General features: G+C 37.9%; 1 protein-coding gene across 1 annotated transcript; it reads right to left on the bottom strand.

Moving 5' to 3' along the window:
- Window positions 1–3,744: 3,744 nt before the first annotated feature.
- LOC108024069 (odorant receptor 42b) lies at window positions 3,745–5,235 on the bottom strand. Its single transcript, XM_017093838.2, has 3 exons — window positions 4,469–5,235; window positions 4,056–4,413; window positions 3,745–3,992 (listed from the first exon to the last, which is right to left on the bottom strand). The coding sequence occupies exons 1-3, from the start codon at window positions 5,233–5,235 to the stop codon at window positions 3,918–3,920; spliced, it is 1,200 nt and encodes a 399-aa protein (XP_016949327.1). The 3' UTR covers window positions 3,745–3,917.
- Between the last annotated feature and the right edge of the window lie 9,613 nt (window positions 5,236–14,848).

Raw genomic sequence — 14,848 nt, forward strand, 5'->3', positions numbered from 1 at the left:
AGTTCCGAACCACCGTACAAAAGCACAAGACAGGTAATCTGCGAACCCTTTGCGTTGTTGACAAACACTAAAGCTGTTGGCTATGCACTCTTTCGTATCCCTTGTGATTGCGTTGCGGTTGTTGATCCGTTGCACAAGGCTTAAGCTGTGGCAGCCCCTTGTGCCCGTGCAATATGGCTGATGGTGACCGTAGCATCTTCGGGGGCGCTTGGGATGTGCCTTTCATCTCGTGGGTGTGTTGTAGAGACTGCGGCTTACGAACTAATAACCTCTGCGTGTAGCAGAGAGTGGTGGCGATTGTGGCAAAACTCACATGTGAATTTGGACTCACACATTCGGGACAAATGCCCAGGATTAAGGCAGTTGAAACACATGGATTTGGCCTTAACAAATGTGCGTCTCTGCTCGACTGACAATTCAGCAAACTGTGAGCAGGCGTAGATATTGTGCTCCTTGGAGTTATACTTCACACAAGAGGTTGCTTCCATCGATACTAAAGCGTGTGCTGATCGCTTTGCCTTGCCCTGTTGGGGACCCACCTTAGAGTCTTAGTCTGACTCACTTTTGCTGAGCTCAAATTCCTCGCAACGTGGGTCTAAAAACTTGAGAAGATTATCCACAGACGGAGATTCCAGATCCCGGCTTCCTTCGATCCATTTGCGACCGGTTTCAGCATCGATCTTTTAGTTTGCCCTGCTGAATCCAGGACGCGTACAATTTCTGTGGCTCCGTCCGTCACCTTGCGAAGAACTGTTACATCTGCTCTGGCTGTCGAAGGTAAGTTGACAAATGTCTCCAGCAGAGTGTTAACAATGTGACGTGGTCTGTTGTAGCGATCAATCAGGCAAGTCCAAGCAGCCTCTTAAGCTGCATCCACAATTGGCATATGGCGAATCAAGTCAGCTGCTTCCCTAGTGATGTACGTTTTTAAGTAGTGGAACTTTTGTATTGCTGTTAAATGCTGCTTGCTATGGATTGTGCTTAATTCCTTGTAGTCGCCAGTGAACAGCTTGATGTGGACTTTTGTCAGTTCATTATGTATTACACTTGCTGCCGAGTTTGCCCTCAAAAGCGTGGCTTGTTGCTCAGCCAAGCGCTCATTGAGCTGCTGTTGTTGTTCCAGAAAACGAACTTGGTTTTCAACCCCTGATGCCATTGATGCGGCCTCGTAAGGGTTGCAAGATTGTCTAAAGTTGCCTTCTCCTCCATTCTCCTGAGCTTCTTCAAAAGTGCGAATGAGGTTGCGAAATAATGTGCTTGCCTGCAAGTACTTGTCCTCGTACCTTTCGTTGTCGATGGCTGGATCGACGTACCCCTCCTCCTCGTCAAAAAGGGCCATTTGGTCGCTGATAGATTCGAATTCCTTCCAAACGTTGTTGAGCTTATTCAATGACACATGTATTTCATCAAGCTCCCATTTTGATTCCGCACGTGGATCTTGCGACGCCGATAGCAAACGCGTAATGCTTGCCTTTGCACAGCCTCTTGCTGCCTTCAACAGTTTCAACTGATGTAAATCAGTAACTAAATCTGGCGAAAAGGACCAAAGATATGGTGCAGAATAAAAACGTTTTATATTCCGAATTTTTAGTGGACTGTATTCTTTATTTAATTCTTGTCCGATGCGTTTAATTGTAGTCTTAACACTAAGACCGAGGGAATAATAAGATTCAAATTTAAAAAAAACTGCAAAGCGTTCATCAAGAAAATGAAATATTTTTTTTTTAATTTTTAATTTTAACTGCAAGGGTATGCAAACTTCGGCTTATCGAAGTTTCCTTTCTTGTTTGAGCTTGAGTTTGCTCTATATTTTGATTTGGGCGATAGTAAATTGAACGATTATTATTTTGATAATAATTATTATGTCTCCTTCGGTTATTTTTTGCCTGCCAATTATTATTATTGGGCTGCCGATTATTTATTTCTTTTTATTCTGGAGTTGAATCGATGGATCAAAATTTATTGGCTTGACAATTTGTTGCTTTTGAATGTTATTTTAGTTATTGTTTTGGAAAAAAATGTCCCTTTTTTGGTCAGTTATAATTTTGGTTATTACCCTAATGATTGCCCGTTTAATTATTATATTATATTATTAATTATTATTATTTTGTCGTACTTGTTTCCCTAATAATAATTTTCATTTTTAAATCCATTAAACCTTTTTGCAAATTGAGCACGGAAATTGTTTGAATCAATCTGGTGGACTTAATGAGAACAGAGTTTCTGAGATAGATCAATTTAATTCGGATATAAATATTCGTAGAGCATTGCTCCTTATTATTTGTGTCTTTGGTAATTACGCTGTCTTTCCGTGTGTCATGATGGTTTTGTTTATTCAGTAACTGTCATTCGTCCCTACCTGAGAATACTTTGTTCTGACTCTAGAATATGAACTGGTCATTTACCATTATGTATAAAATCCAATCTAGATAATATTGCTTGAAAGTTTAAAACGGTATTTTTTCGTAAAATTGTGAAAGAGATAAAGTATTGTTCACCTTAAATTTTATAAAGACTCATAACTGTTTCTTCCAACCCACATATTATTTTTGCTCCCCGGTGATCTTGGTAAAGATTGTACCACTTCAAGTGTTGTATCGCACTTTATAGTTTGATTGATTGTTTGTATTTTATAATCCTCCATAGTGTTTGCATCTGTGGCTAATCTTCCTTCTAAATCTTCTATATTCCTGCTCACTTCATTTAACTGAACATTTATTAATCGATTAATTAATTCCACTGTTGGGCCGCCATCTGTGGCTATACTACCTGCAAAGAAATTTGGTGCTGAAATTTGGTTGCCATTTTTATACCCTAATTATTACATTCAAAAGTTTGCAACGTAGTGAAGGAGACGTATCCTACCCCATAAAGTATTTATATATGATTGATCAGCGTCACTAGACGAGTCGATCCAACCATGTCCGTCCGTCTGTCTCTTTCACTGCGTTGCATGGGCTAGAATATGGTGGATGTGGTAGCAGTTCGAAGCTCCATTCGACCAATTTGGCCTTGGCGAGGGTTGAAGTATGAGCCGGTGCGTTGTCATGATGGAAGAGCACTTTTTTCTTCGCCAAATGGGGTCGTATTTTCTGAAATTCGGCGGAGAATTGGCCCAATAATGCCGTACTCCAAGTTGTCGATGTAGATCACAAAAAACGGTGGCCATCACCATTCCGGCCGATGGGACAGTCTGGATTGCGTTTCTTGTCGGGTGTGAACAAACGCGGCACCAATCGCGCCGACAGCTTTCTCATGCCCAAAATTTTATGCAGAATATGACCCACGCGGTCTTTTGACTTGCCTACCGTCTTAGGTATCTCGCGTATCTTCAATCGGCGGTCAATCGGCGGTCGTGGATTTTTGTCACGTTATCCTCCGTAGTAGCCGTTTTCGGGGCACATGGGTGTGCCTCATCAAAAACCCACGTGCGTCCACGTTGAAACTCGTTGACGGTCGTTGAATTTACCGGTCGCCATCGAAGCGATCTGCTGCTGCTTGCGCTACGCTGCTTAGGAATCTACTCGTACCTCAAAATTCCAAAAAATTCTAGTTTTTGTAGTTTACGAGATCTTAGCGTTCATGCAGACGGACAGACGGGCATGGCATTGGACAATGCTAAGTATTGCGTGCAATTTTAAAAATAGTAGCGTTGCTGCTGCTGCGTTTATTTTAGAAGAGGGGCAAACACACTTTCAAGACCCACAAACCATTTTAGTTAGAGGCTCTTTCCTTTATTTTGTTTGTTAGTTCATACAAATTTGCTTCTAATCGAAGTTTTCTTCTTAAATTTTGTTACCCTTTTCTACAATTTTTTTTTACTGTCATATTTTTGTAAGAAACAATACACTTTTAACATATCTCATAGAAAAAGAGGCGGAGTTAATATTAAAATATTTTAATAAAATATCATAAACTTAGTCCGTCTTAAATTTGTCAGCAATGTTCATTTGTTTGGTGATGGTTATTACGGAAAAGGCAAACTTTGCTACCTAAATAGAGGGTATTTAAAAAAAACAGCACCAAGAGCATGAACTATTTTAATGTGCACTTACACTTATATTGCTGCTCATGGATATCTGAAAGATGCCGCCGGCAATGAACACGATGGGCTGCTGAACATTTTGAAGGAAATATAGGAGAGTTGTCTTGTATCGGCGACTGGCATCCACCCAATTGGACTGAAATATAGCGTGGGTCAGGGACTCGCAGTCCTCCATAATGAGGTTGCAGGTATAGCAGAACGGAAAGGTCTGCAGCAGTATAGTGATGACGAACATAAAGGAAGCGATGCCGGTCCAAATGTCCGAGAAGAAGAACACGTTGATCAGCGTTAAGCCCAGAACCAGGCCGATCAGCAGAAACTGTGTGAATATGGTTCCCGAAATAACAGGTTTAATGATTGAGCAGTATCTGCTTAGCTCAGTTAAAGTTAGTATTTTAAACTCCAGCTTTAGATGTTTCCTACCTTAAAATCAGCTTGTGGTCCATGACACATTTAACTAGCTCCTCATAACTCTCGGCCTCGCTCAGGGTCTCGTCGGAGCGTAGTCGTCGGATACGCTCTCTCAGCATGTCTAAGTGGGCCCGAAGAATAAGGGTGTAAATAAGCGGATATGTGTCTGAAAGCTGGTCCTGTAGCACGGCGCCTGACATCACCACATACTCAAGAGTGGAGGCAACCCAGAGCATAAGCGTGCCGTCATGCCAGTCAATAAAGGGATTGTACAGCTGCCAAGGAGGCCGGCCGCTAAGCACCGAGCTGAGATAAGTGGAGCCAGCGTAGCCGCAGTAGACGAAGGTAAATATGAGAAAGGCATGGTTGCTGCGCGCTACCACACGATGAATCTTCTCCCGTTCCTCCATGGTGGTGCAGCGCAGGTCCAGCTGGTCCAACAGACCCTTGGCCTTGATAAGGCGCCAAAGCATTGAGTACGTAATAGCCACCTTCACCGAGGAACCGTAGGCGTTGATACACACCTGGAGAGAGGTAAGAAACTCGCCTGGGGAGAAGGACTTAATCTGCGTCATGTAGCTACCAAGAAAGCCTAGTGGTAAATACGTAGTGCACCACACGAACGTCATCAGCGTCCACGTGAGGTACAAATATCGCAACACGCCTTTTTTTGGAGGCAGCCACCCAATAAACTTCATGGCCCTGTACAGGTAAATACAGCCATCTTGGGACCGCATTTGCTCCGTGAGCGTGGCGGGATGTATCAGCTTGAAGACCATTTTGAAAGCAGTGGGCTAGGTCCTTCTTGCGCCATACTTATATAGGCCACTATTTTATCTTTATGAATTTTTATAGACGAAGTTTTCAATGAGTTTGAAAAGTATTTATCAAGTCTCAGCTCTTTAATTATTTACTTGAGAATTTCTCTGCTGCGCGGTATGTTTACTTAGGCTGACAAAGCTCTTGCAGGAGGAATTTTACCAATGCTTTCCGGAATTCCGAAACGTCGAATTTGATTAGAAAAATGTGTTGGCCGAGTCCTTCTTTTTTCCACATGCTGGATTTCCATTTTGCATAAATAATGAAAAAGTTTGCTAAAATTGCAGACGGTGAGTAGTATTTGTTTGCAAATGCGTCACATAGATTATCGAAAAAACTTTTTAGAACCATCGCTGCATTCGGATGAAATTTAAAATAACCTCCAGCACAAGTTCACAGCAAGCTTTTTCCAAGAAAAATTATATTAGGAGCTCCCAAGTGAAATATCTACAGAAGCTGTTTTCAATTATCTAGACACTATATCAAGACACTATTATCAAGACAGTATATTTTCTTTGTTTGGTGACACTTTTAACTTGTGGTCTAGATAATTGGACCTTTTTGAAATATTTCCGCAAAAACGCACAAAATGGTCCGTTCATAATCCGTTATTAAGCATTTGGCGTCAAAGGTAAAAATTCCAAACATTTCACAAATGGCCTGATAAAAAGCCAATTCTTGAAAATACATTTTTTTGTTTTAGTATTCTGTTGTTCACTGTATGCTTTAATTTCGGTTTTAAACAAATTTATACAGATTTTTATTAGATTCCTTATAGCCATAAAAACGTATTTTTCGTTTTAATATCTACTCCTAAAGTTGTCGAATTAAAAAGAAATCATGGAAACCCATAGAATGCGAACAAAAATTAACATGTTTGTTTTTTTTACGCGTAGAGTAAAAGGGTCTACTAGATTCGTCAGAAAGTATGTAACAGGTGAAAGGAAGCGTTTCCTACCCCATAAAGCATATATATTCTTGATAAGAATCACTAGCGGAGTCGATCTAAGAGTGAGAATTGATCTGTTGGGGCAGGTGGGGATAACCTAGTTGTATTCTCATCAGAGCTCGTAGAATACGGTCAACCGAATTTTCCGAATCGGGCTTCTCAGTTAAGAGACCCCACAAATTAACTGAGTAGCTAAGGTTCTGAGCAACAAGCTTTTTTTTTTTGGTTAACCGGAACAGTCGAATCGGTCCCAAACTGACCGCTACGAAGAAAATCAGTCAATAGGTGAGAAAAACAACTAAAGAGACTTTATTTTTGTTGCTGGCCTTGCTGTTGTTGCTTCAGATACTTAGTGACAGGCAAAGCATTTGAGAGATAGCGAAAGAGAGATAGAGAATGAACATTATGGTGTGCTTTTTTGTACGTAATACTCATAATAGCCGATGGCAATTAAGAAACAAATATGTAAGGGCCAAATAAGGCTAGTATTCACATAAGAGCTTTGACTACGATTTTGTTTTTTTTTTAACGATTTTGGACTAATCCTTAAATTGTATACCCATTGACACTTCTTCACGTTTTACATGCAACACATTGTTGTATTCAATAAAGGTGGCTACATGTACTAGTACAGAACCTTTAGCACTGCCTGAGCGTTAAACGTTTTTTTGGGTATATACGTTAGGGTGTGTGCACAACATAAGAAACTTGAATACTATTTATTTTGTGAAAGTAGATAGTAAGTAGTAAAGTAGACATATATTATTGATTTCTAACACAAAACTTCTGATATCAAACAACAGCACCTGTAAACAAGGTAAAAATGTTGTGACGATCGCACCTACAGCAAACAATATATCTGTTATCACCTTTTGTGACAAAATGTATTGTACGATCTACTAAATAAAGAAATTTTTTTATTTTCTGTACGTTCTTTTAATGTTATGCGCTGTCTGCATGTACATATTTAAGACTAAAATATAATAACTTTAATATTCCTAAGTTGCACAAATTTAATTTGGTGATTAAATAAATATTTTAACTGAGGAAGATTTGAGGGAAGCCGTTCCACCTTTGGGTCCTCGGTTGAGATTTCGAGAGAAGTTGCTGTATTGGAGGAAATCAATATTAAGTTATTTTTACAATTTAAAAAAGTTTTAAGTATTTTTGAACGCAGTTTGGATCAGATGGTAAACCGCAGTTCCTTCCCACAAACATAACTGAATCGCAGGAGACGCCGCCTAAATGTATTCTAAGGCAGCAAATATTCTGAATTTAATCTATTGCTAGACGAAAAATTCAAGGTAAAATTTAATTGAAGATTTTTAATATTGATTTTTACCGATATTTTTAATAACTTTTATAGGATTATTACTAAATATCCCGAGACGCTAAAAAAAATATATCGGGCCAAATGTATTTCAAATACAACAAGAAAGGAAATTAGCTTCGACAAGCCGAAGTTTGTATACCCTAGCAGTTATAAGAAATAATCAACTTTAGTAACACCATGTGAAATTTTTGAGGACTGTTGCTGATTTCATTGATATTACAAAAAAAATTATTTCATTCTTTTTTTCAGACCATTTTTATTCCCAATACTATAGGATAATATCTCAAAAAGCCCCAAAGCTATAATTTGTTTCATATTATTTTCGCACCAATTGCTTATCGCTAAACACTAAGCACGCTACATCTACTCTGTTTGTGTAGCCATATATAAGACGCCTTTAACAAGAGCATACTATGTCTGCCTGCTGCATCAAAACTTGCCTTATAAATGTCAAAATCACCAATCCACAGCTCACAATTTGTTGTATGCAACAACCTGGCGCGCTCTAAATGTGCCGACCCTGGGGACAGCGCTGCCTGTTCTGGACCACCTGATCCTGTCTTACCGGGATTTGCAGCCCGTCAACAATGAGTATTTTATTAGCCTCGTTATCTTCTATCAAAGTTACAGTATATATTTCCAGCTGTAGTATATACCAGTATTTTAAAAGCTGATATATAAGAATATGGAATAGAAAGCACTTCTCCATTAATTAAAAGCTCAAGGAATTAGAAAATGGCATTTCGGTTGAGATAGGATCTAAAACGGTTCAAGTTTATTTTTATACCCATTATTCGTAAAGTAAAAAGGGTATACTAGATTCGTGGGAAAGTATGTAACAGGTAGAAGGAAGCGTTTCCGACCCCAAAAAATATATATATTCTTGATCAGGATCACTAGCCGAGTCGTTTTAGACATGTCCGTCTGTCTGTCCGTATGAACGCTTAGATCTATAAACTATAAGAGCTAGAACAGTCAAACTTGGCATGCAGATTCCTGGGATTCTTGCGCAGTGCAAGTTTATTTCAGCGGGGTGCCACGCCCACTCTAACGACCACAATCTGCGAAAATCTATAGCGCCTACAGTTTTTATGATAGCAACAAAATTTTAACTGAAATGTGTTTGTCTCATCAATAGCTATCGACTGGTCTTAATAAAATGTCCTACACCCACTTTAACGCCCACAAACGGTTTAGACGCTTAACGCTTCTGTCTGCCGCCCACGTAACATCTTCTGAAATAGCTGATAGTTGGCGCCCTAATATATCGCTCTGCTGCTTATATATCTCCATTTCTCTTTTGGTTCCATAAGCTGAGAAAGGGGTATCTGGTAGTCGAGGCGCTCGACAAGAATCTCAATTTGACTCGCATGAAATGACAGATTTCTTAAGAAATAAAACTAATTATAATTCAGATTTTCTCCACAATAATGTTAAACTAACAGATGTCAGTTCTAGGTGTATATATAATGATTTATTAAATTTCCATGTAAAAGATTCAGCTTTGATATAATGCATGATATATTTAAAAGGGTTGCAAAATATGATGTGTGCAAAGTTATTATGAATTTAATACAAAACAAAAGTTTTCACATTAGGTACTATTAATAACAGAAAACATTTATTTCCTTCTGGTGAAATCAAAATTGGAAATCAGTCAAATTCTTTAGAATTAGCCCGCTTAAAAAATTGTAACCTTAACATGTCTGCGAGTGAAATGAAAAGTTTTCTTATTATCTGCCTTTCGTGGTTGGCTAACTTGTTTCAATTGATAATGTTGACTGGAAATTGATATTAATTTTGTTAGAAATTGTTAATCTACTCTTTAAGCCAAATCTAGTATCTGATGATTTGTCAAAGCTAGAAGAGTGTGTAAAATCACATCATATTTTGTATACTCAATTGTATGAAGCTTTTTAGCATCGTCAATAAAGAAGTGGGCCTCTAAAATATCTGTGGAATATGCGCTTCGAGTCTAAGTTAAGAGAATCCAAATTATATACCCATAACATTCATTCCAGAATCAATCCGCCATGTTTTATTGCTAAAAAATGTGCTTTAAAATTTGCTTAGTTTTTTGATATCTCGTGAAGTTTCTTTTTCTATACCTAAAATGTAGATTTTGGAAAAGAACTAGAACTTTACTAGAATTGTGAGCTGTAAAAAATTTTTTTAAAAATTTATATTCCCTATTATAAAATAATATGTTAAAAAGCCCCAAAGCTATAATTTTTTTCATATTATTTCCCATCAATTTTCCGATCGTTCCTATGACAGCTATATGATATAGTCGTCTGATTTTAATAAATTTTAATTCAAAACTCAGAACAAATTAAAAAATGGTATTTTCAAGCTTATAAGGTTATATGTTAAAAAACACTTAAGATATAATTTTATTTCATGTTTTCCGACTTATATATTACCATAATAGAGAAAGACTTTTGGGAAAGTTTCAGCCTGATAGCTTTAAAGCAGCGTAGAAACGGACGGACGGACAGACGGACAGCTGGACAGACGGACGGACAAACGAAAATGGCTAGATCGACTCGTCTAGTGACGCTGAACAAATATATACTTTATGGGGTCGGAAACGTCTCCTTCACTGCGTGGCAAAACGTTGAAGGTTGCAAAATGTATTAGGCTGAAACTTTCCCAAAAGTCTTCATTCTATTGCAACATACTATTTATTTTATGAATGTATGATTGATTTTTAAAACAAAAACTTCTGATATTAAAAAAAAAACCTGTTACGGAGTAAAAATTTTAAGAAAATTAAAAATATATATATGTCCGTCTGTCTGTCCATTTCTACGCAAACTAGTCTCGCAGTTTTAAAGCTAAAGGGCTGAAACTTTTCCAAAAGTCCTCTTCTTATTGCAGGTAGTATACGAGGTGTGTTCAAAAAGTAAGGTGACTTTGTATTTTCAAGAAAAACTATTAATTTATTATTAATGTTGTCCCCTTCAAAGTAATCCCCCTCAAATACAATCCAGCAATCCTCAAAGCCCATAAGCACTTTTCGGTATAGCCTTGAGCTCTTCCAGCGATGCATCATTATCTCTTCAATCGTTGCAAATCTCCGTCCTTTCATAGGTCTCTTTAGTTTTGGGAACAAGAAAGTCACATGGGGCCAAATTCGGTGAATATGGTGGCTGAGGCATTATTGTGGTGTTGTTTTTGGCCAAAAAATCTCTCACAAGCAAAGATGAGTGAGCAGGGGCATTATCGTGATGCAAAAGCCATGAATTGTTTTTCCACAATTCTGGACGTTTCTTTCGTATTGCTTCTCGCAAACGGCGCATAACTTCCAGATAATACTGTTTATTGACCGTACGACCATATGGTAAGAACTCCTGATGCACCACGCCATGGTAATCGAAGAATACAGTGATCAAAACTTTGACATTTGATCGAACTTGGTGTGCTTTTTTCGGTCTTGGCTCACCTGGGCTCTTCCATTGTGACGATTGGGCTTTTGTTTCGATATCATAACCATATACCCATGATTCGTCACCAGTTATGACCCTTTTGAGTAAATCTGGGTCGTCGTTGACGTCATCCAACAGCTCTTGAGCGATGCTCATGCGACGGTTCTTTTTGTCAAAATTCAGCAATTTTGGAACAAACTTCGCTGACACACGACTCATGCCCAAAACGTTTGAAAAAATTTCATGGCTCGAGCCCAGCGATATACCGACATCTTCAGCAACTTCTCTGATAGTGATTCGACGATTTTCCAAAACAATTTTCTTCACTGCTTGAACGTTTTCATCAGTTGTTGACGTGCTTGGGCGTCCAGAGCGAGGCTCGGAAGAGTTTGTTTTTTTTACTCAGAACAGTTTCACCGTATGCCATTGTCAACATTTCAAGTGTTTCGGAGCACTTAATTTTATTTTTTACACAAAATTTGATGCAAATCCTTTGATCCATATTTTTTGATAGCATAAAATCGCTGAGCACGCAAAACAACTTGTTACCTTTACGCCTCTCACAACTAAACAAAAAAGGGGATTCAATTGAAACTTGGTACAGATGTTAGGGAAGAGTGTACCAACATAACAAAACAAAAAAAATCGATAATCGAAAATATGTTGCCCGCAAAATTTGAAAAGTCACCTTACTTTTTGAACACACCTCGTATAAGTCGGGACCAGCCGGATCGGACTTATATATCTTATAGGAAATATCGGGAACAAAAATTAGAAGAAAATTTTATCTTTGGTGTGTTTAAACATATAATATCCTACGCTTGGAAATAACAGTTTGTAATTGGTTTTGAACTTCGAATTAAATTTGATCAAAATCTGATGACTATATAATATAGTTGCGTAAAATAATGTGGAAATTGTGGTAAAATTATATGAAAAAATTATATCTTCGTTGTTTTTTAACATATAACCTCCTAATCTTGGAAATAACATTTTTTAATTAGTTCCGAATTTTAAATTAAATTAAATCAAAATCGGAGGACTATATCATATAGTTGTCATAGGAACGATCGGAAAATTGGTGGGAAAATAATATGAAACAAATTGTAGCTTTTAGACATATCTTATAATATTAGGTATATAATTTTTTATATATTTAGAATTTCGATTTCAGTTTAATAAAAATCGGACTACTCTAACATATGTAAGAAAAATGGTCTGAAAAAAAGAATGAAATAATTCTTTTTTGTTTCACTGAAGATTATTTCTTATAACTGCAGGGGTATACCAAATTCGGATTGCCGAAGTTAACTTCCTTTCTTGTTATCACAAAAGTTGATATCAGAACTTTTGTTTGCTGTAGGTGCGTCACCTCTTTAAGAGGTGTTTTTTTTAATCCATTTAACGGATTTTACAAAAATAATGTATGTATTATATCCTTTTTAAATTTCGAGTATTATACTACAATAATTTAAGAGAAAAAAGTGATTATGCGATACATTATACATACAATATGCGATACAATTCAATTCCTGAAATTTACGTGAAGGCTTGACATAACGTATGATGAAGTAGTTAGTTATTTTAATGGTTCTCCAAGGACAGACTTTGATGGAATTTCTACATTCTTCTTTAAGAATTGTATTGCCAGCTTTACCTACCCTTGCAAATCATGTACTCGGTCCTTGGTCTCAAATTAAATTCAAAATTTCTTGAGTCATGCCTGTCCATAAAGGAGAAAGTAAATTTGATGCATAAAATTATAGGCCAATTGTTAGAATTAGTAAGATAGCTAAATTGTTTGAAAAATAATTTTCAAAAAATGGTCTTTCTTAATAGAATGTTTTATCGAACCTATCATGTTGAAGTAGGTGGTGCATTATCCCATCCGTATAAAGCGACATCTGGTGTACCTCAGGGTAGTTTACTTGACCCTCCGGATATTCTCGGAAACTACGAGGACTCTACACTCCGGATTTTCCCGGAGTCTACGAGGATTCTACACTTCGAATGTTCTCAGAGTCTACAAAGATTCTAAGGTGGGAGCTCTTGGTCGAGATGCGCCGCGCGGAAGCAAAACCCAACACGCACCGTTGATCTGGGTCGAGAAAGAGTGGGAGAAGGAGGAGGAGATGAAGCTGTAAAATTAACACTCGGGGTTTCTGTTTCAGGTTTGTATTACCAATTGATAAGAATAGGGTCCCTGGTTGCTGCCCTCACAATGGGTATCCTTCGACTTGACTACTCCTGCGACGTTCCATCGTTCTTGGACTCGAACAACTCCAAGGGCATCCAAGTCACGCAAATAGCTATAGAGGCGGCACTCACATAGTACGTGAAACCAGTCGCCACTCACCTCTCCACATGAGCATGCGGTTGTGATGCTGAGGGTTCTGCAATGGAGAAATGTGTTGAACGACCCGTGTCCTGTCAGCAAGAATCCGGCTCTTAAGGTAAAGACAAAGTTCTTCCTCTTGTAGACGAACTCTGCCTCTGGGAAGAACTGGCGAGTCACGGAACCGTGAGCCGCTTGATCCCATCTGAGTTGCCACTCATATAGCAAACACTCGTCTAGTAGAGCCATCTTGGATTTCCAGTCCAACACAGACAGGTCCTGTCCGTGGAGCCAGTCGCTCTCGTCCAGGGGAACGTGCTTCCTAAGCTTAAACTTCACTGCCATCCTGAAAGCATCTAAATCCATTGGAAGAGCACCAGCAAGCACCTGAAGTGGCACCGTGGACACTGTGCGGCATGTCTATCAACTCCTCGCCCTTTCGCTCCAGATCGGCACGAGAATTCCCATCGACGAAAAATAGCAAGTCATCTGCAAACGCGCTCAGAGCACAATGTGGCTCCAGTCGTTGAAACAGCACATCCATCAGTAGGTTCCAAATGAATGGACCACTGCACTATAGGAAAAAAATCAATTTTTTTGGAATAAAATCAAATTATTTTATAAATTATTTTTAATAATAAAATATTTTTTTTGAATTTACATACCCTAATTAGCCAAGAACCGTTTTCTAAAATTTTTTTCCTAAAAACACTTTAGTGTTGATAAACGAACAAAGTCAGCTGTTCGATTGACTTTGTTGTGTGTTTAAATTAGTGAAAAATCTTGGCAAACCTTTACTGTTTATTTTGTGGAGAAACAAATTGATTTAAATTTTCTGAATATGGCAAGTCGTAGCAAAGGTATATATAAATGTATCTTAGATTACATGTTTTGATTATTATGACTTATTGTCCAACTGTGAACTGTTTTATATGTGTTTCTTTTTAGCTTAAAACGAACAAGTTTGTTTGTGTTCCGTGGTGTATAACTTATAAATGGCACAACGTTGCAAAAAAGAAAAAACGCAAAGTTATTACCAAATGTATCCTAAATATCGCAAAACTAATCATTTTTGCAACTTTTTGAACGTTTTTAAAAAAAAATGACTTATGTCCAGCAACTTATGAGCTTCCACACGCTGCATTTCTCGAAGTTTGTGAGAAAAACAGGCGCTCGGAAGATGTTCTAAGAAGCTACATACAAACACAACTTTACGGCGAGCAATTTGATGAAACTTTAAATCAGCAAATATCAACCAAAATTTAATGTTTCATTGGTTATATTAAAAAACATTTGCCAAAATGCTACCGTATAATGGACCAATTTAAGAAAAAACACTCTTTGTGGCTAGCCGTCAATATCAGTTTAAACGTTTGTGCTCAAAATATGTCATCGAATAAACGAGGTCGAAATTAGCATCTGAACTTGCAGAAGAAAATAACAATTCAAGTTCTCTTTTATTCCACGCTGCCAGAATTTCGGCAAGAAAATCTAATGAATTTGTTTTAAAAGCGGCTTCAACAGAATC

This window comes from Drosophila biarmipes, chromosome 2R, assembly GCF_025231255.1.
Source record: "Drosophila biarmipes strain raj3 chromosome 2R, RU_DBia_V1.1, whole genome shotgun sequence".
Lineage (NCBI taxonomy): Eukaryota > Metazoa > Arthropoda > Insecta > Diptera > Drosophilidae > Drosophila > Drosophila biarmipes.

Bases quoted from the DNA above. Each gene is read 5' to 3' on its own strand.
- LOC108024069 (XM_017093838.2), bottom strand. From the start codon at position 5,235: ATGGTCTTCAAGCTGATACATCCCGCCACGCTCACGGAGCAAATGCGG. The intron at 4,414-4,468 runs GTAGGAAACATC...TGAGCTAAGCAG, and splicing joins GACCACAAGCTGATTTTAAG to ATACTGCTCAATCATTAAAC. The intron at 3,993-4,055 runs GTAAGTGCACAT...CCCTCTATTTAG, and splicing joins CCATGAGCAGCAATATAAGT to GTAGCAAAGTTTGCCTTTTC.